At 36.9% G+C, this 20500-nt stretch overlaps 1 protein-coding gene across 3 annotated transcripts in view; it reads left to right on the top strand.

Moving 5' to 3' along the window:
• The window catches only part of IQCK (IQ motif containing K), a 50708-nt gene that overhangs the window by 15013 nt on the left and 15195 nt on the right, over window positions 1-20500 (top strand). For all 3 annotated transcript variants that reach the window (XM_065732296.1, XM_065732295.1, XM_065732297.1), the window contains 2 exons: window positions 9920-10004; window positions 15679-15790. In XM_065732296.1, the coding sequence (XP_065588368.1) occupies window positions 9920-10004; window positions 15679-15790 (197 nt within the window). The remainder of the gene's footprint in view (window positions 1-9919; window positions 10005-15678; window positions 15791-20500) is intronic.

Below are 20500 nucleotides of genomic sequence, written 5' to 3'. Positions count from 1 at the left end.
CATTATGAATATCACTGTATTCTGGAACAAAACAATGTTTTAATGCTGCTTCTCACAGTGGAAATCTTTCAGGAAATACAGTCTAGAATTTCTTCCTCTAACTGTAAGCAGCTGTTTTTAAAATACTTGTAATAATCCTTGCCATTAGTATGCATTTATGCCCGTACTTACAACTTTGCATTTGAGAAATCAGCACTCACTGCAGCAGTCTCAACCCTAGGTTTCTCATTATTCCTGTAGTACTCACCTACATAGGAGTTTCGAAACATTTGTTACTGTTCTTGAGGCTGCAGTTTGTTTTACAATGTAAGTATAAAAAGAAAAAAGAAGAGAAGTATAGCCCACAGTGAGAGAAGAAAGAAATGATGAAACTTAGATTTGGGATAAAGTTTTCCAATAGAAATTGGAGACTACATTGGTAGTTAGTGAAAACTTAAAGATGAATGTCTTTGTAGACATATTTGAGTAATTGTGCTATGTAAGTGAAGGCTGAGCTTTCTTAAACTCATGTCATGAGAAACTTAGAACGTTGAGTTGCTGACCCAGCAAGTGGAAAGTTCCTTGTCGCATTCTGGTCTTTGGAAGCAAGTTGATGTCTGAGACACAGTTAACTCTGGCTATCTTAAGTCATGTCATCAAGGCAGCGTAGGAAGTTTTTGCAATAAGGGAACCTTTTGGGGGTGTCACATTTCATCTCAATTCTGTTACGTTCAGGTGCTTATTACTTTACCATACTGCCCAGCCACTGTTCAAGCCCGTAACTGGTGGGACACTTCTAACACTTTTGTTCTCCAGATCACTAGGTCTTGCCAACAAAATTCATGCCCAAGGCAGTGATTTTGGAGTTGGAAAGCTAATTATGAACTGCAGTGAAGTTGTCATACTTGTTTCCTAAGCACATTAAGGCAATTTTGATACCCCTGAACAGTTGGGATGGATATCTATACATAAAATAAATACCTAAGTTCACAGTTTTAGAAACATTTCTCCTAGAAGTAAAGCTAATCTACATTGTTCCTTGACCTCTCCTGTTCTTCACCCCAACCTGCTTCTAGTCATCATAATAGCACCTTGTTTGATAGGATGCTTGGTTATTGTGACCAGTAACCTCATCTGAGTTAGAAAGGTCTGTCAAAAATATGAGGGGTTTGTATAGCTCTTTAAAGTGTAGATCATTTCTCCAGTCTGTCATTTCTCCAGTCTGGTTTACTTGGAAGTCAGACAAGCCTTTTCATTGGCACAAATGAAAGATTAAAATGAAGGGCTCAGGCCAAGGTGAAGAGAGCACATGAACCAGTAAGATGTAGAGGTGGTGGCAGGAACTGCTTAACTCAGCTTTGCCAACAAGAGAAATACACTGTAGAATCTCAGCCTGAATGACTCATAGCTTCTGTTAGGACTTGTGCGCCTTAATAACAGTGCCAATTCCACAAGGACTCTGACATGTTAAAGTCCTATTTAAATTTATATGCACTTGTTCGTCAGTCCTCTAAGCAATTAGGCCTTCACAGTCAGTTTATTGAAAAGCAACTCTATGTGAACACACCTTAAAATTACAGATTTCTTAACAAATATTGCTTATGAAGTAAGCATTATTGTTGTGAAATGAAAGATTGAAATATTAAATAAGAATTTATTATTATATCCTTCTGAATATGTCATAAATAATTTATTATTATATCCTTCTGCACGTGACATTTAAAATGTGATTGAATCTGTAATTTTAATCTTTTTTTCTAATATTTTCCATACTTGACAGTGACTTTTCTTTCTCTCCTCCAGTTATTTTTTTTTAAAGAATAGTCAAAGGCACAGTCTTACGAGCCTCACTCCCCATACGATGTTTTTTTTTAAGTGAGCTCTTGCAGCTGAGTTTTCTTTTAGAAGGAGACCTAAACACTACTTCCAGAATTTTCAGTGCAAACATTGTTGCCTCAAAAGTTAGTTGTTGTGAAGTTTCTTGAGGTTTGTTTCCAGCTTTAGTATTTACAGTAATCGCTGTGATATCAGTACATGAAAGCCCTAGTATACTTACCTTGTCTTCACTGTGTTCTATGTAGTACTAATAACACTGACAACATGTGAGGGCTGCTCCAAGAGTAATGCCTCCGATTTCATTATGTTGGACCATGATGTCAGAGGCTATGTTGGTGCTATGGCAGTAGAGGTTGAACCTTTCCACCAAGGAAGGCTCTTGTTCATCACTGGTGATGTGGTGTCTGTGTTGAAAAAGATTTTGTAGCTGGGAATTTGCCCTATTAAATGGTGTTATTGTGCTCTTTGTACCTATTGTAGTTTCCATGGAATAAATAGGAGGCATTATTTTTGGAGACTCCTACATATTTTATCCCTTGAGAATCCTTGATTATTGAAGCAGATTTCAGAAGCAGTAGAAGGAGTAGCCTCTACTCTGGTAATCTACATTTCACTCCCAGGAGAGCACAAGTCATTTATGTTACCTTGAAGGATAGCTATGCCGTTTAGAGGACAGAAAACTGAAGTTTTAACAAGCATCTAACAAAATTTTTCAGAAACTTACTTGAATATATCCCTATCCTACTTTCAACACCATTGGTATAGTCAAATAAAATAAATGAAATTAAAGCATAGGATTTTTTGCATTCCTTCTTCAAATGTGCTAGTAAGGAACACTATTGTCTTCTGTCAGCATTTTCAATCACAAGTAACCAAACTGTATACACTGAGTCATGGGGAAAAGCCTGATCTGTGTTTATGACCTAATCCCACCTAAGCTTTGCTTTTCTGCGCCTTTATTCTGAGTGTCATGGAAATGTCATTACCCAACTTTCTTGAGTCTATTAATGAAATAAATAGGAAGAAAACAATTAAAAAAAACCCAAAAACATTCAATTGCACCAAGATATTAGTATTACAAAAGCCTGATATTAAGTTAATTTAATAATATGACAGTATTTTTCAAGTTTATCTTCAGCGCTTACACTCAGTGAAAGATAGTGGTGTATGGTTCTAGGTTAGGATTAACTGTATATTTTTCTGGCTAGTCTTTGTATATATACATTGCCAGGTGTGGGGTAAATAACTCCCAAGGATGGTACTCCGCAAAGAGATAGTATAGGGGATGATATATTTTAAGTAGTTCTAATCAAACAGTATACAAATAATACAAAAGAGAAGATGGCTCACCTTTATGATGACAAGGCTCACAGGGGACTCCACATGGGAAGGACCTCCAAGAAGAGATCCTTCCCTGGTGGTGGTCAGCCCTTAAATGGGGTTTGGCAGAGGTGGAGCCAGGCTCCACCCCTTCCACTCACACAGGTATATCACCTTCACCTGTGCCCCCATGGCTGACTCGGTGCTCACCTCAGGTGGCCAATCAGCGGTTCAGGCTGTGATTCAGCAGTTCCTATTCACCAGGCTTTCAGGAACTGAAGATGCCTTTTATAAACATTTGTTCACGTTGGTTGTTTTATCTGCATTTCCTAATTTTCTCTATAGAGAGGTACTTACTGGATATTCAGTTCTGAAGGACACATTTCCTGATTTAATGTCTGTGTGTATGAAAACAAATGTGCAGCTATAGACCAAATCAATTATCATTGCCTTAATGAAGTGGACAGATTGTATATTTATCTACAGATGGTTACTAAATCTGAAGTAGTGACATTCTGCCAAATATCTGTATGTACGTATTTACACATTGATTTTGCATTTTCTTCCCCCTCACCCACCACCAGTACTCCATTTAGAAAAGCCTGCTGGTCTCAGCTGCCTTTACAGTTGACTTCATTGTCAGTTCTCTGATGGCCAATAGGGGTAATTTTGCATGGGTGAATGATTTCTTTCTTTCCTAAATGTGCCCATTTTCTGCAGACTTTGCTTTCTGCACAGTTTTATTCACTTGTCTGTCTCTAAATTAGCCCTATTTAGTGTATATTTAGTTTGCATTAAGTTTTCTCTTCAATTTTCCATAATAATTTGAACTTTAACACTTTGGTGTGATCAGCAGCACCTTTCTAATAACAGGGAAGTCCAACAGCTATGTCTGTGTGGATTTTATTCTGCATGGATCCAAGTAAAGAACTGACATTCCAGTAATGCTCCAGAATTCAAGTTAATGAAGGATAAAATTTTGACTTATAAGATAATTGTATATTGGAAAATTGGATTGTCAAAACTTCTGTCACAAATTTTATGTATAAAATGTTTATATTATGTAATGGTGTTTTATGGGGATTTATGGCAGCGAATCCTGATGCAATGTCATAACTTGCCTTAATTTATGTGAAGATCATCCAAGTAGCAATCAAAAATTGAGAACATATTGGTGGATTGTGACACCTTCCTAATGGTGCTAGTAGAGCACTAATTTGAGGCTATTTTTGCTGCTGTTTCTTTTTCATATTCACAGGATGTGAAATCTGATTTAAAGTATACAAACATAAATGGAAATTTCCACATTGACATCGGCAGTCTTTGGATAAGATCTGTGTTTGGTTTCCTTCACAGGACAACCAAGGTAACAAATTGTGACTTAGAACATATATTGCAGGAATGCAGGTGCAGAAGTAGGACTGAGTTTTACCATTAAAAATGATGAGGCCTGCATATTAAGAAGAAATAGAGCCAATATAGGTTTCAGAAAGAATGTAAGGCATATATTCTTCTTACCTTGACTTCTTGCTGTTCTTCCCCGTACTCCTCTGCTACTCTTGTTACCATCCCAGTATTCAGCCTCATTCTCTGTTAGATGACTGCCTCCCTACTTACCTGCTAATCTACGTTAGTTTCACACCATCTTTTCATTTTCACACATCTTTCTTTCATTATAGTTATATAAATATGTATATCTTTGGATGACCTGCTGGAGAGGAGCTCTGTGGAGAGGGACCTGGGTGTCCTGGTGGATGACAGGTTGGCCGTGAGCAGTGTGCCCTGGTGGACAGGAAGGCCAATGGGATCCTGGGGTGCATTAAAAAGAGTGTGGCCAACAGGTCGATCCTCCCCCTCTACTTGGCCTCAACTGGAGTATCATGTCCATTTCTGGGCTTCCTGGTACAAAACAGACAGGGATCTCCTCAGAAGAGTCCAGAAAAGGGCTACAAAGTTGATGAAAGACACCTCTCTTATGAGGAAAGGCTGAGAGATCTTTTTTCAGCTTTGAAAAAGGAAGACTTAGAAGGGATCTGATCCATGTTTATAAATATCTAAGGTGTGGGAGGCAAAGGGACGGGGCTGGACTCTTGTCAGCAGTGTGTGGTGATAGAATGAGGGGAAATGGCCACAAACTGAAGAATAGGAAGTTCTGCACAAATGTGCATGGGAACTTCTTCACAGTGCAGTGATGGATCACTGGCACAGTTTGCACAGAGAGGTGGTGGAGTCTCCTTCTCTGGAGACGTTCAAGACCTGCCTGGACCTGTGCAACCTGGTCTAGGGAGCTGCTTTGGCAGGGGGGTTGGACTAGATGATCTCTAAAGGTCCCTTCCATCCCCTACAATTCTGTGATAAAAAAATGTTATCAATTGTGTGCATGTTGTTGTTATGACCACTTTGATAATGATTCTGAGTGCATTTTTATAGTTCAATAAAGAGGAAACAATAGCCAAAAGAAATTGTATGTAGAAGGTATTTTTTCCTGAATGTCTTGGAAGTGAAAGAAGTTGTAGCTCTAAACCCTTGGGTTTCCCAGCCCTCTGGATATGGAGGTGGAAAGAGGGCATATCTAGCCTACATTCATGTGTTTTACATTAGGTCTGTTCATCATTGTATGTTTGTTAAATTCATGCGAGGCAGAAGTGAAGCAGGTGATTTCAAAGTGAAATGTTTGGCTTGTTCATGATCCATGAACTGCCTATACTTGAGGTTATTCAATCCAATGAATCTGTGTACGATTAAGAGAATGGAGAAAGGCAATAGGAGTCTCTCTCTCTCTTTATATATATATTCTTAATTTAGCTATTGGTAGTATCAAGGCGCCATTAGTTAGAGACGGTGTTAGGAGGTCAGACAGTCAGCAGGAGTCTCTTTTCAAAATGTCTGCTTGTTTGCATATCCTTTCTTCACGAGATTAAATTTGCCTGTGCCCACATTCACAATTCTTCAGAAATGTACCCTCCAAATGTACCATTCTGCATAAAAATACTTCCTTATATGCACTAAGGAATTTTTTGTTCAAATACTTTTTTCGTATTACAGTGTATTTAGATTATTGCAGAAGAAAAACCAGCAGCTCATGTTTTACCATGATGCATTGTTACTGACAATGCTTCGCAGGGAGGTCTCCATTCATACCCAGTCTGCCCCATGGAAGTGCTCCAGGGGTAATTTTGTCAGGTGTGCAAGGGAGTCTTCCCCTGTAAACTTGTGTTTTAGGCTCATGCAGTGATAGTGTAATGTGATTAATTTATCTAATTAGTTTTAAATACCAGGTCAGATAAATTGGTACTTTGGTCTCCCTTTTTTATCAGTGATTTTCTTCTTCCTTTTGTTTTGTTTTGTTTATTCTGTTTTATTTTGGTATAAATAATGTTAATATCTTAACAGTATCCGTAAGAAGAGCTACTGGATATTAAGTTTTTTTCACTGTTGTGCCCTGTCTTATCTCCCACAGACATGGAAGAAGCATTCCATGAAGGCAGGTGCTACTGTAATTCTAGATTCTCTGTGTGGAAGTAAGAAGTACTGGAAATATAAAAGAAAACTGTTTTAATTACTTTGATTGTTCAGGCTAGCAACTGCTTTTTTTGAGTACTTCTCAGACCTAGGACTTGATCAGAACCCTGTTTTAGAAATTAAGGAGATCACCACGTTCATGTTTTTTTTTTTGCTGTCTTATGTATTTCTTTCAATTATTTGTTCTGTTATTTTGCCTTTTAGATTAGGAATTCTGCTGTGACTCTGTCATTGCCTGTGTTCACACTTGATACCAATACTCAAGAACAGTAGCCACCACAGTCAGATGAAAGGTGGAGTGTCTGTTCAGTGTGGCAGTGGATGTCATCTTGAAACTTGCAGGCCTCCAGAGAGGGGGCCTGGGGCTTCTTTGGAAGATTACATCATTATTTCAAAAGAACAGCTTTCTAAAGAGAGAGAAACGCCCTGGGTACTGCATTTATCTGCACTCCCTCCTGCATGGGTGCAATTACCAAATCCTGAATTATGAGTAGTGAAAATTCCCCTCTTAATTTTTTCTTACATTTACTTTTCAATGAAAGAATCAGTCCTATCTGTAGGGCAGATAAGAGTTTAAGGAAGCTGGGTCTTCCAGACATGACTGCATAACAGTACTGACTATATGCAGAGCCCTTTAGTGAACTTCCATATCAGTTTGGCTGTTTTGATGACAAGGTAATGGAGGTTCTTCCTTCCTCTTTCTGAGAGCATGTCAGGAAGCCCAGCTTCTCTCCAAGAGGAAACAAGACAGTGAGAACCTCTCCCAGTACTTCATACATCTGTTTAACAAAGTCTGTTTCAGACCTTCTGGATGCTAAATTCCACCTGCGTGATGGTGTAATTAATAAGTATCTCACATGATCAGGATATGTAAAGCTTGATTGTGCAGAAAGCTAGAAATGTGTTTCCTGAAATGTAACCGTCCTCTGGTCAGCATCTGCTTTATTCACATTTAGTAAAATATAGTACTTAGGAAAATGATTTTACTGATACTCTTCTACAAGAACAACTTTATGCAATATATCACACACATATATATAAGTATATATTTAAAGACTAAATAAGCTACTGTGCATTTTGCTGTCAGTTTTAATCTTCTTGGAGTCATACAGGTGTCTTCTGCCACAGATGACATATTCCCTCCTTTCCTAGCTCAGTGCTGATGGGTGATTACCTCTACACAGACTCTATTTTCTTTTGACCCAAAGCCAAATGTGTATATTCCCCGATTAAATGAACCTGGCATGACTTTTGTTCTCTAAAGCTGCCCTGCTGACGTGATTGATATTTGCCACTGACTGTCACACAATTAAAATTGAAGTCTTATACTTCTTGCTTGAATTTATATTGGTTTCTTAAATATAGTGTTGAATTATAAACTAGACATTTTTATAATTTAAAAATTGAAGCAATGGAATGCTGTAGTTGGCCTTGCAGGCCAGGGGGAATCTCAGTCTGTTCCTTACAGATGTACTCATTCTTAGGAAACTTCAGTGTCTTTGATATAACTGCTGTGAAATAGGTCACTGTACTGTAGTGTGTTTTGAACTGTAAAGTTTGGTTTCCAAAAAGATCAAAAATAGAGCAGTGAATAAAGGCCTATCAGCCAAAGCAGCAGAGTCCAACTTTGTGTTTTTAAGTCTGATTATGAGAAGCAGTTAGCTCGGAAAGCTTTGCTTTTCCTGCACTTGCAATTTCCCTTGAGCAGCAGAAATGCTAATTAATGTTCACAGATCTGGCACTGTTTTGCTTAGTGGAGAGAACTCTCTTCACTTTTTGCCTTATTTCCACTCTTCCCAACAGTCTGAGGTTTTATTTCCTGTGGAAATAAATGTAAGCCAAGAGCCAAGTGACAGTACAATGAGAGCAGTGCAGCTGAGTGTGTCAGCCCAGATGCTGCAGTCATGCAGCATGAGGTTGTGCTCTAAGTGGAAATTTTTCTTCAGTGAAGATAAAAAGTGATAAGAGAAAGGCCTCAGAGAGCACAGAAAGCTTAGTAGGGCAAAGAATAATAAAAATGAAATTAAGTTAAAGGAAAATGTAAGCAGTCAGGCCTGAACTGTAATCTATTTAAAAATATGTTTCCAAAACAAATGGCAGAAGTGGTATTCTAGCCAGTAAATGTAGGTCTGGGTAGATTGTTTACTTATGATCTTTGTAGTATATGCATCTTTACAGTGTAAATAACATTCCTACATAGGTTAAGGTTACATGTGCCTCTAGTTTTGTTAAAGCAGAGTTTAAGACTGACACAGACAAAATATGTATTTAGTACTTAAATCCAAATGGTTGCTGCATCCAAACTCCTAATGTTGTGATCTTCTGAGTCATAGCCATGCTGTGTCCCATGCAGGGAGAATGGCTCTTAGTGCCATTCTGTCACTGCAAAGTCCCCTGCTTACAAATGGTATTTTAATGAGTTGCATCATTAAAGCCTGTAAAGACTGTATTACATTTAGTACAAAAGAAGGCCATTTAAATTAATGTTTTCCTCTCCTTCCAGATTAGTATTTTTTGATCAATGTGTGTGATAAATAAATCAACATTCATAGAAAATAGCTTTTGCAAAACAAGACTTGATACATTATCTGAGTTTTTATTAGTGATGTCAGAAATGTAATTATTGCTTAGAGTATTTCTCAGTTGTCAAAAATGCTCTCAGATTACCATGTATTGCGGCTGAAAATTAATCGCTGTCTTTACATATCTGTCCTTTCTTTTATCTCCAAGCCATGTGTGTATGTTATCAAAAGTACAGACAGTTCTGAGTGTGGATGCATGTTTATGCCCATACAATAGTGATCTTTCTGTTCATTCTTTAGTACGTTCCACTTCTTTGAAATCAGAACGTAGCTGAATTACTAAAATAACAATGAAGTTGTGTAATTTTAATAATTAGGGTATAAATATTTGTCATAAATTATTTGTCATTACATGCACACTGAAACCTCCTCTCCTTTACAAATGACATCTCCTCTATGTCTTGCTCCCCTCCCACCACAACCCTAAACCCATGATGGTAGGATTACTGTGCTTCATATGCCATTAGTATATTTTTGAGGAAGAAGTGATTGTAGCATACATAGGATATGTTTTAAAGGATAAATAATTGTACCTTTCATCTTAGAGTGATTAGAAATTATATCTTTCAAGTTCCTGGGCAATCTTTTTATAAAACATATTGCTAAAGAATAAAATAATTTACTTTTGAAGGCCAGTCTTTTACAAAATATTATTTATTTATTTGTTTGTTTTTATTCAGTCCTAGGCAGCCATTGCCTCTGTCTGTCTTCCTATCAGAAGAGGAAGCAAGCATAATAATTCAGTCATTCTGGAGAGGTTATCTGGTAAGAATAATCTATAATTACTTCGCTTGATGTTGAATCTGTAGGACTGTGAAGGCCCTAGGGAAAATCCTTACATAAATTTTAAGTAAAGGATGCTATAAATAGCTGTTGAGACCCTCATGGTTCATTGACTTCGGATGTTGCTCTGCCTTATGCCTAGTGACTACAATTTTTTCACAGGCATTTACGCTTGATGTAGTCTTGCTGTTTTTCTCATGAAATCCACAGTAATTCAAATTTCACAAGTACTCAGCAATTTTCATTTGTCCAGTTGATCTTTGGATAGTTGCTAGTTGATAAAACGTTATTTGGTGTCATTTACAGTTATATGTGAGTGAGTGCACAAAGATGTGAGTGATGCACAAAGAGGATCGGTGGGGTCTGTTCAGAAATAGAAGCATATGGAAACAAAGATGGTAACACTGAGACAACAAATGAGAGCAGAGCTGTTCTTCAGATGCTGCAAACGATACCTAGTAAAATAGCATTAATGCAATCTCCAGTGTGAGGGGGGAAAGCAAGGCACATTAAGTAGCTATGAAGAAAATTGTCCATTCCTGCTATTTTGGAGTGTAACAGTAGTGCTAAGCCTAGGATAAGACATAAATTATTTTGAAGAGCCTGAAGAGATTCTGGCAAGCCTGTCTTTCTAAGGCTCTAAAACCTTCATAATTTTAGAAGAAATGGACTTGAAATCCATGTGGCAAATGTGTCAATTTTTTCTATCCTATTTTAACAAGCAAGAATATGTGAGAGTTTGTACCATAAAGTGCCATGCAGACAAAAATGGTTAAATATCCTGAAATATATTCTTGACTGATGGATTTTTATGACACTTTGTGTTTGTTTGTTTTCCTTGATTTTTGTTTTTTCTAAACAGAGATGGCATTGACTGTAACATTAATTAGCACTGACAGTATCACTGCAGGCATCCTCACAGTAGAGTATTGCAAAGGCAAACATCCAGAAATAGTTAGCAGAACAGTGCTCAGATGCCTTGTGCTTCTACCAGAAGATCGTACCCTTCAGAAGGGTACAATCCCTTTTCATTTTGTCAACTTTAACATTTTCACCATAGTATTTATCATTTGAAACTGGTTCCTAGAAATGAGAAACTATAGCATTAAAAAGTAAGAGACACTGAAAATCAAGTGTTCTATGATATGATTCTATGTAAATAATTCAGATTATAAAATTAGCAGTTACATTCTTTATCTTATTAGAGATGATGGGACTTGGGCTTTTAAAAACTAAAACTTAAAGTGAGAATATAAAATCAAAATAATCAGTAGCAAGTTACTCTACAGGGCTATATGTTATCTTTGAGTGTATACATTAAGAGAACACTAAATTTAAATGTTTAATTTCTGAAAAATTAGATAATTCAGATAATTTGCTTTAATATAAATAATCCAAATATGAACTTTGAAAATGTTTGTTATTATTATTATTTGTAAATTATCTCATATGAAGTATGAGAAACTAGATCTGGTTGTTTTCTCTGACATGTGTTGTATGGACTCAGCATGTTTGAGATGCTTCGTTAGCCATGTTGATCTAGACAGTAGACTTTATTAATTGTACAGCTGGCTAAGCATTGCATCTTCTCATGTATTTCACCTATTCCTGCAGATCTGGCTGTCTGCATGTGCCAGTATCAAAAGCACACAGAAATAATAAAAAATAAGTTGTCAGTCAATTAGAATTTTTCTTTGTGAAGGAAAAAAGCATATATATTTTATTATCTCTGATAATAAAAAGATAATATGAAACAGTACATTCATCCTTATCTGGAGCAGGTTTCAGAAAAACACTTGTTTGGTAATAATGACTGCTCTCCACAAAGCCTTTAGTATGGTCTTTCATACAAGGACATTTATGACTACATGTTTCAAGTTCAATCAAGACTTAAATTCTGTACTACAAAGCAGTGTTAGATACACAAGCACTAGGCCACACACTGAAACAGAAACAACAATCTAGTTGCTTTTATAACAATTTTCTGTTTTATAGTCTGGAAAAATTGATAAGATACTGGAATGTTAGGTTAGAGCCTTAGCAGAAGAAAAACACAGGAAGTGATATTAGCTGCTATAAGTGCAATCAATCTTGAAAAGGAAGGAGCTTTCTGGGTGCAGAGCTTGCTTTACTGGGAGGTACAGGGTTTCTGAGCAAAGAGGAATCTGCTGCCACCGCTTCTGTTGTGTCTGTGGAGATCTATTGGCTTACAGATATAAATGCCCAATTTAAAGAAACTCTAGTTCAAACCTTCAGTTTCCCTTTCCTGTCAAAAAAAAAGGCTTTTAGTTCCAGGACCAAAAATGAAATACTGGATAACCAGTATACTTCAAAGGAGTAATGATAATCTAATTTGTTGTATATATATGAGGCACACGTATGAGATACAAAAGCAGTCTGGCTCAGTACTCTGAGAAGGTCAAGGAAGATGTAATCATGAGAGGTCTCCTTGAGGCAAGGAAGAGCAGCTGGAATAAAGCTTTTGACAGCTATTTCATCAAATATCTTCATCTTCTCACACTCTCTTCTATTGACATTCAATTAATCTGTCATGGGCCAAGACAGTATTCCAATATCTGATGAAAATCCCTGACTGGTAGGTATCAATTTTCCAGACACTTCTCCATTTCAAGATGTATTTCACCCCTCAACTGCAGAATCAGTGCTTAGTGCTACTTATTTCATGGTATCTTTTTAATCTTTACAATTTCTATAACTAACCTAGACTGACAGATTTTTTTCATTAATAGAATTTCCTCTGATATTTCCAGCCAAAGTATCCTTCTACTGTTGTGACACATTCTTACCTGGCTTTGAACACAGTGTATTTGACTATGTAAATCTTGAAGTATTATGAAGCTTAAACTATAGCTTCAGCTAGTTTATGTGTACATAGTGCTTGAGCAAAAGTTAATTCAGAGTGGAAACAAGTTCATATCTTACAGAGCGTTCTTGTGCTTTTGCTGCCGTAGTTTGTTCCTTTCCAGTTAACTGTAGCTAATGGTGAAGGCCCAGGTCTAGAAAGTCACCTGAAAATTCACTGTTCATTACAGAAAGTGTAGATTCTGTCCATGTAATTTGAGTTTTTAAATAAAAATGTTATGCTTCCTCTCAGTTCATAGTTGGATTGCTGATCTACAGGGGAGACTTCAGTTGTTTGAACAAGACTTGACCCATTATTATTTACTGGAGATTTGGCTGCTGAGTCACAGATTTTTAGTCATACAATTGTACTCTGATTAAAAAACAGACCTCATTCTGTGAAATTATCATAAATATGCTAAATTAGAGTTTCTAAAGAGTATTTGAACATGAGGGTAGGATTCTGTTCAGTTCCTATTACCTATTTTACTGAAGATGCATATTTATGCTCCTTTTTCTTTCCCATTTCTAAAAAGTCTCTTTGTCCTGGGAACTCATATTCCTGCTTGGATTTTGTATGGGACCTAGAAGTATTTGGCTTTGGCTGACTATGCCTTACTTTATCTCAGAGCCCTGTATTTTGCTGTGTATTTCACCATGCTCACTATTTTGTTTATCTAGGGAGAGTATACAGAATCTACTATGCTTGCCTCCTACCTTTTAACTGGTTAAAGTCATTATCTTCATTTTCAGTATATGGAGGGCACTGTGGTAATGTCATGGGCCAAAATACTGTGGTATTTTCTAAGTGACTGCACTTGTAAATGTAGACTTCATTTTTTTTTCCCAGCAGTTTTATATTTAGAAATAGGGATGATCATTTCTATGTCTTCCTGTCTCTTTTCTGCTGTTGTTTTTTATATGTCCCATAAAAATTTCCTTAGCTCTTTCCTTTGCAGATAAATGGACTCAATGAAATAGAGAGTTAAGGATTCTATAAAAGCATAGATGGCACTGTAAATGAGAAAATTACTCTTACAAGCCTAAAGAAACTATTCTCTGGGATTATATTGTATATTTTGAAATAGTATGTCATGGAATTCATAGAAGATATATATTTTTTATTTATTTTTGTGAAAAAGAAGTCACTAGTACTCATAAATAAATGTTATGTTTTGTGTTTTTGTTTTTGTTTTTTAATTTCGTATTCACCCTGTTAGAACTTTGTATATACTTTATAGGAGATAATACGGAACTGTATTGGTACAATGGGATATTTTAAGAGGCCTAAGAAGTATCTGATGTCAAGTGGCTTAGTGAAAGTCTTCCCTGTTTGTACTGATTATATAACCTTGTAGTGTATTTCTGCTCTGTCAGTGCACTGAAATACTGCAAGTTATCTTCTCTGAAGTAGACTGAAAACTGCTGCTGGAGTACAACATGTCTGTTGCAGTTTTGTTGCACCACGGAGGATAAATTCTTTATGGAAAGAATACTTCTGCTAAATAGTTTAAAAAATGTTTTGTTGTTCTGTTTTTTTGTGTTTTTTTTTTTTTTTAACAAGTGGAAAATTGCATCCTGCTGTTTTGCTCTCTGTGCATCTCAGTAAAGCATGTGAAAATTCGAATGTAATGTGGTAGACTAACAGACTTTAAATCACAGAGCAGACTCATTACCATATCATCTAAGAATAAAGTAAACATGAATTCTCTGGAGAGCGAAGTGGTTGGCTTCCTGAAAGTAAAACGTGTCCAGGAGAAGCCACGCCTATTGCTGCTTGTTTCTCTGATGCTATTTAATTTCAGCCTGAATAACTAGGACATTAACTCTTAAAGCAAAGGGCATTTTGTATGTGCATAATATAGAAAAAACAGGAACTTCATTTTAAATAATTCTATTATAATCTGAACATGGCAGCAAGAGAACAATCACTTATCAGTATCTGAGCAGATACTACAATAACCACTACCTGCTGTTGTCAGAGTGACAGCATCTATTCTGAATTTTTGCTCTACTGCTGGAGGTAGTAATTGTGTGAATGCCAAGGTAGATGATGGGCAACATACTGCTATTTAATCAAGTATGGTTTAGAGCAAGTTCAGGACTGGTAAAAGCTGAATTATTTCTTATGTTATTAAGATCTATTTCAGTACAAAGGCAATAATAGAGAAATTCAACTTAAATGGAGATAAAGCCTGTGACTATTGTCATTCTACGTGGAAGTAGAATTAGGCTTTTCATAGGAGAGATTGACAAAGAGTGGACATCATGCAATGTATTCCAATTACTTTAAATAAGAGATTAATGGCTCTTTGGTTTGTGAAAATGGTATGGCTAAGGCTGCAGCTGGTAGCAGGTGTGAATCAGTTTGCTGGAATAAATTTCCTGCTGCATGACCTTTCATGTGCCTCTTCTATTCTATTGTGTAGATCAATGGGTTGGTTTTATAGCACTGTGGTTGGCTAAAGGCACTAATACCCTTCAGTATAATGCTTTAAATTCTAATTAACTCAAAAAATTGGCATCTCACTGTAGTCACACTCTCAGGAGTCTTTGGTAATCAAAATGATCCCTTAATTGGCATATTTATGATTTCAGTGGGGTTTGTCAATTGTGTGGGTTTTAGTTCTGTGTAAATTGAAAGCTGTAAACCTCTGGGATTAAGCTTTATATCAAACCCTCCGAAAAGAATGGATGCCACATATTTGCACAGCCACAGCCCAGCATAAAAACAAAAGCTCATGACCTTGTATAATGTGACTATATACTATTAGTTGCATTTTCTGTTTTCCAGGTCCGTTCTGATAGGGAAGTACAAGAGCTGCGTCAGTGGCAAAAGCAGTTGAGAAGTGAAAAGATTATTTTTCAAAAAGTAGAAGAATTCTGGGCAAAGCAGGAAGCCAAAGGTAGGTGAATTAAATTGCTTATTGTAATGATTTTCTTTTTTAAAATTAAATATTTAATTTTTAGACTTGAAGTTGCATTAAGAAATCAGACACACAGTAGAACACTGATCGTGAATGGCAAGAAGGCAGTGTCTGGTGGAAGTGCCTGGCTATTTCTTTACAATCACTGAAAATGGTGTGAGCAAAAGAGGTCAGGGCCGAAGCGGGAAGGGGCTATGCCATTCAGCAGTTAAAATCAAGGGCTTTTTTAAATGTTCCTTTGTTTGTGGTACAGTGAGATGTACAATTACGTTAGTATCTCACTTATTTCTGGGAAGCAAACTTGGAAAAGGCCTTTCCATTGTATATTTCTAACACAATGCTTTGAGAAAGGGTAGATATGATATTAGATGTCTGTATGATAACAACATATAGTCTTCATGTATATAAAGTTTTAAAGTTGAAATTTGAAGTATGCTTCCAGACACAAGATTCTGAAAATGGTGTGAACAAAAGAGGTCGGGGCCGAAGTGGGAAGGGGCTGTGCCATTCAGCAGTTAAATTCATTCCAAGAACTCCCATCTCCCAAAAATGAAGACATTTTTTCTGTAAACTAGATTCACGTTGTTTTGGAGAATCAAGTAGAGTTCCTTTGCCTTCTTTACCAATTGTTTCCAAAGGAAAAAACAATTTCCTTTTAATCATCCTCATAGAGATTTCCTGTCATCTAGTTATTTATTTTAGGACAGTAGGACAAAGCTGTTCCACTACTTCGAAGCACGTTGTAAAATTGTTCAATTCTTTTCTTTAACCAGTGCAAGTTTGTATTTCTTATATCACATTAGTTTTCATTATTATCAACTTTGTTCTGTAATTATTTGACTGAGCTCTGCTTAATTAATGTAAGAGTATCCATTACATAAAATACCCTTGGGGCACAGACAGATGGCTGCTTGGAAACAGCGATACCACTTTAAGAAGTTACTGTCCAGGGGTTTTCATTATAAATCTCAGCTGTGATGCCATAATTAATTATGTTAGTGCTCCAGCTGCTTGTGTTTCTACTATTACTACTCTACTGTTTATTAATGTTCCTAAAGCTTGTTTCACTATAAAGTCAACAAAGTTGGTTTCCACTGCCTTCATCCGTGATGTGGTCTCACCCAGTTGACTTTGTGCTGAAGGGAAATTTGAGCGCTTACGCAGTAATGAATAGTGTAACACAACTGTTTCTTAAGCTCGTCTTTCTACACATTTGGTTTAACTGAGTTACTGTGAAATCTCCCCTTTAATTAAACCACTGAGCTCCTTCCATCAAGCAGGAAAAGCATTTGTTATTACTGAAAGCTCAGATATCACAAACAAACCGTTAAGATCAAAAGGAGAGACATTTTAAAATTGATAGATCATTGTGTTACAAAGTTAGGTACATCAAGAATAACAATGAAATCTCTCTTAAATTTGTAAATGACTTGAATCCTAGTTATTAGATGCTGTAAATAGTGTTGAATCTAACTGTAGGGGATGAATGGTGAACTGCCAAAAAGCTTTTAGAAAATGCTGACTCAAGTGGTAATGTGATTCTATTGACACTACTAGAAAGATCAGCATACCTCCCTGTGAAAATATCAGCCAAAATGTGAGCTAGCAGTCAGATTCTGCTGTAGTGCGGCTCGCAGCACAGTGCCACATATACCTTATTTCATGGGTATGTTTTGTGCAAATATTTAAAATGTTGGTGCTGAAAATGGATGCCAAAAGGAAGTTAGAAATGTGATTGTATTGTAATTAACAAGTTCAAAGGCATTCTTAATTTACTTTCCTCTTTTCAGAAAGTGTGTAAACATGTTCACCATAATTTAAACAAATGGTGAAGTCTTAATTTTTATAAGAACATAGCTAGAACAAAACAGCTTTTGAATATTTTCATTTGTTTGTTTGTTTGTTTTTAAGTAGGGGCCAAATTGTGCTGGGCAGCTGAGGTGCCCAACAATTCGCTCATCAAAAAGGTAGTCCTTGTGCTTCCTTGGCTGAGGCTTCTACCATCCTCTCCTTTCCTTGGCTCTTGTGCTGAGCATTTTGAAGTGAGCTGCTCTAGCTGGCTGATCTGCCCAAGGACTGCACTCTGTTCTGTGTGTGCCCTCCATGTTCGTTTTCTGCTAGATAAATCCAGTACGACAAAGCTCTTAGATCCAGTGCAAGGGAGCTAGTGCCCCAGTAAAGAGGGGAGCAAAGCTGCCCACTTGAGATGGCAGCTCACTTTTTAGATCAGCTAATCTGTGCTGTGCCTACAGTGTCATACGAAACCATACCCTATGTGGTATGTCTGCTTGGTGTGCTTGGCCAGAATGTAAAGTAACCTCATGTAAACCACTGACTCACTCCCTACTTCAAAACACATTTAAAAGTATGTCTTTTTTTTTTTTTCACTTTGCAAATTTTTACTCTCCTTTCATTGCATGTTATGTACTATTTATTACTAGTGTTGAAAAGTATTCTGGGATACAGCATATGAAAACGTTGCATGAAAATTACTGAAGAAAAGGAATTGGGAGAACAAATAGCATTCTGCACTGGACTGTTGATCTCTTTTAATGCATATGCAAATAGCTGATAAATTTCTTTCTGAAAGAAAAAGGTGTATTTCTTTCAGCCTCATCTAAGCTCATAATGTTACAGCATTCTTTGCTATACTGCTCCACTGCTGTAAAATTACATTCTGCAAAATGATCTATATATAAGGTGTGAACGTACTTCTAGCAGTTTCTACTTTCAGACTGAAAATGTAGAGGGAAAAATAACACTCAAGACTTAGTTTAGTGGTGCACAGCTTTAGACTGGGAGGGAGAATCAGAACTTTTCCCTGTATAGCTCCACTGGTTTAGCATAGTTGATGGGATAAATCTGTTCTAGAATATTTACAGAAGTTTTAAAACTTATTTCCTTCAACATAAAATCTGTAGGTCACTCCGAAAGTATTTATACCTCCTACTTATTTCCGTGGAAATGACAACAGATACAAAGAACACAATAGCAGACTGATGATAGAGCTGTTCCAAAGTAATGCCTCAGCTACAAAACACTATTTTTCAATGCAACCATAACCACTAGCTGTGCATTTTCACCAGCCATGAACAAGAGTTGCATGGTACACTCATACACGTCTACATCAGCAGAGGTGAACCACTGTCACTGTTACCACTGGAGAAACACAGCACTCACCCCTCACTGTGCCAGCAGCCACTGCTGGGTCTCCCTCAATGTTCAGCAAGCATCGATGAATGTCAGTCAGTGCCATTTTTTCTGCATGGAGGAATTCAGTGACACCCTTCTGCTTCATCCACACTTCCATGTCAGACACCGTTCTGTCATTGTGTCCCTCTGCTACCACCCATCACATTGCAACAAAATATAATGGAGTATTGGTGGGAATATTCAACCTCTGCTGCCATCCCACCATCTGCCTCTGATGGTGTTGGCCACTGTAATGTAATAGGAGGCATTACTTTGGAACAGCCCATGACTAATAAAAAACAACCTCCAGAGATTGTGAATGAATAGCAAATGAGATTCAGGATTTTCTTACTTTTCTTTCTTGGTGACCCTATTAGCTACTTATTCTTAGAGGTCACTATAGCCTTAGCTTTGCAAGTTACAGTGAGTGAACACTGCGTGTAGAAAACACAGTTAAACCACACTGTGAAAAAAAAGCAATCACAACAGGTGGAGAGGGTTGATTTTGAGACTCAGGAGGGAGTATTCCTTTACACGCCATTTGATTTTGAGCCTATATTTCTCCTTTGGCAGTAGAAGTTATTACTTGCCTGTAATGGGAGCTTTTAAGAATAGTTCTTTAAAAGAAAGGATCTTTTTCCTTGGGTAGGTTGAACCAGCAGCATGCTGGAAGAGCTCAGAATGTAGGTGTTATTTCATTGGAGAATCTGTGAAAACATGAATGAGATTGCAGACAAAGGGGAGAACAGGCTGCTTATTTTAGGGGCCTCTATTATGCTAAAGCAGGAACACATGCATACTGTCAAGAAGCAAGGAAATGTGGTCACTTCTGCAGCTGTGATATGTCTCCACGTGAATTATGAAGAAAGGTTTGAAAACAGAGTAGTTTTACCAAAAGTTAAGCTGAAGAGGGGAAGTCTAGTCTGCATACTTGAGATGTATGGCTGTATCGTGACCGTATGACAATAAATAATGGTATTACATTGAAACAGAATGGAGGAAGGGAAAAGCATTAAATTCAGTGCCCAGAAAGAAAAGTTATGCCTGGTGAAACTACTTGGAACTCATCGCATGAATGAGCATGAGAATATAGTCATGTACTCTGACAGTCTATAAGTGGAGTTAAATTGCACACATATTTGCAAACTGAGCAGTTTCCCGAAGAAAATACCATGAGTAAACTTTTTTTCTCCTAAGTGGTGCATATTACTCTAGGCTTTAAATTTATATATATTTAAAAGTACCATAAGTGGTAATGTTGGATTAGCAGAACATAATGGATCTCTTAAAAAACTGTACCTCTGTAGTTTGTTTATGAAAATTTGGCTCAGTAAAATGTAAGGAATTCATCGTTTCTACATGTCAGGTTACTTCTTTTTTTTTTTTTTTTCCACTTGGAAGCTGAAATGTAGTCATGTTTAAGGATGGTGCTCAACAATTTATTTTATTTTTAAGATTTAATCAGCTCTCCTTTAACTATACCTCTAATTCTTTAAT

This window comes from Cyrtonyx montezumae, unplaced genomic scaffold, assembly GCF_038088225.1.
Source record: "Cyrtonyx montezumae isolate F1298 unplaced genomic scaffold, pur_monq_1.0 scaffold_16, whole genome shotgun sequence".
NCBI classification, from domain to species: Eukaryota; Metazoa; Chordata; class Aves; order Galliformes; family Odontophoridae; genus Cyrtonyx; species Cyrtonyx montezumae.
This window is presented reverse-complemented; position numbering and strand designations above follow the sequence as displayed.